The sequence below is a fragment of the Penaeus vannamei genome, chromosome 20, assembly GCF_042767895.1.
Source record: "Penaeus vannamei isolate JL-2024 chromosome 20, ASM4276789v1, whole genome shotgun sequence".
NCBI classification, from domain to species: Eukaryota; Metazoa; Arthropoda; class Malacostraca; order Decapoda; family Penaeidae; genus Penaeus; species Penaeus vannamei.
This window is the reverse complement of record NC_091568.1, coordinates 15,125,429-15,127,155: the sequence shown is the minus strand read 5'-3', so window position 1 is coordinate 15,127,155 and position 1,727 is coordinate 15,125,429. Positions and strand designations below refer to the sequence as shown.

Here is a 1,727-nt window from a genome sequence, read left to right as displayed (position 1 = left end):
CCCGGTATACGAAGTGAGATAGAAATTGCTCGTGTCGCTGCAGGAGCAAGACGCGTTGACGAAACTCTCCCAGTCGCGGCAGCCGCACGAGGGAAACGCGCCCTGGCCTCCCTTCTGCGTCGCCTCAAGAGCCAACGTCACGGCGCGGAAGTGACTGCATCCCTGTTGCACTGAGAGGAGAAAAATGAAGCAAATGGCGTGGATTAAGGCTCCGAGAACAAAGTTAGAATGAGAAAAATGAAACAAATGGAGTGGATTATGACCCCGAGAGCAAAGTTAGAATGGGCTCACTGTTGTTGTCCCATTTCTTTTGGCTAGGAAGTGGAATCAATTGCAGTCATGATGAAAAGGAAAATTGTAATTGTAATGAAAATAAATAGGATTCCGATGTTGATCTTGGTGAAGATCATCGCTGAAGAAGTATAAATATAAATATATATATATATATATATATATATATATATATATATATATATATATATATATATATGTATGTATGTATGTATGTATATATAGTGTACTTTACGCCAACGAAACCAAAGCCTACGAGCCTCGCCCTCAAGCACAAACCTGGACTCGGATAGAACCAGATGTCGCATCCTGGTTGGACGATGCCTCCGTTGGGGGAGAAATCCACGTGTCCTTTTGGGTTGAAGTAGGACACCACCGACGTCCTCAGGATGACCACCAAGTCCGCGTCTGACGAGTCCAGCTGCTCTGCGTTGTCCACGGGGTGCAGGAAGGGGAAGGAAGGATCTAGCGCTGGGTGAGAGGCGCGAGAAAGGGGTTGAAATGGGGCTGTGCAATTGCGAATGCTGTGAATGTAATAGTGCCATTTGCTGCAAAGGACAGCGTATGAAAGGAAATTAGAATTGGTCTTGTGATAAACGGTTATGTGTATCATTACGATGTTCGCTTCTATTGAGTTTCTCTGAATGGAAAGTGTTGAAGAGAAATCCTCTCTTTTTGGCAAGGCGCAGGGCCGAAATCAAGAGAAAACCGGCACCATATAAATGAAGATCGAACTTGGAAAAGCTGCAATACCAGAAAGAAAGAAAGAAAGAAAGAAAGAAAGAAAGAAAGAAAGACAGAAATAAATAAATAAATAAATAAATAAAGAAAAGATAAGAAAAAAATGTTTTAGCGCTTTCATTCCGCACCGAACGATAAAGCGTACCTGTGATTCTGCCTAAGGTCCCGGTTTTCAAGCGCTGGCCCACCATGCCACTGATCCGCCCGCCCATGCTGAAGCCCACGACGTGTGTGCGGGCGAGGCTGTGGGCAGAAAAGGGGGTGGGTGAAGAAGGGCGTGGGAGAGACTGAACTTTGGGTTCATCTGTATTTTTTCCATCATTTTTGCTCTTGTTTTATTGCCTCTTTGTTTTGCTTTTTATGTGAGTCTGTCTGTCTTTCTCTCGGTCTCTGTCTGTCTGTCTGTCTGTCTGTCTGTCTGTCTCTCTCTCTCTCTCTCACTCTCACCCTCCCTATCCCTTAATCTCTCCCTCCTTTATTTACCCCCTCCCTTCCTCTCCCTCTTCCTTTCCCTTCCCCTCTCCCTCCCTCATATACTCCCTTTCTTCCCCCTCCCTCCCTCCTTTACTCCCTCTCCTCTCTGCCTCTCCCTCTCCCACCTTAATACCTCCCCACCTCTCCCTCCCTCCCCTCTCTTACCTTTACTACCTCCCCACCTCTCCCTCCCTCCCTCCCTCCCTTCTTTGCCTCACTCA

The 1,727-nt window shown here is 46.5% G+C and overlaps 1 protein-coding gene across 1 annotated transcript in view; it reads right to left on the bottom strand.

The window, feature by feature from the left end:
* Nucleotides 1–1,727, bottom strand: part of LOC113816942 (endothelial lipase) — a gene marked incomplete at its 3' end in the record, with an annotated part of 3,966 nt that continues 2,239 nt past the window's right edge. Inside the window, 3 exon segments of the mRNA XM_070135064.1 lie at nucleotides 1–170; nucleotides 571–762; nucleotides 1,178–1,275. Of these exon segments, the coding sequence (XP_069991165.1) occupies nucleotides 1–170; nucleotides 571–762; nucleotides 1,178–1,275 (460 nt within the window).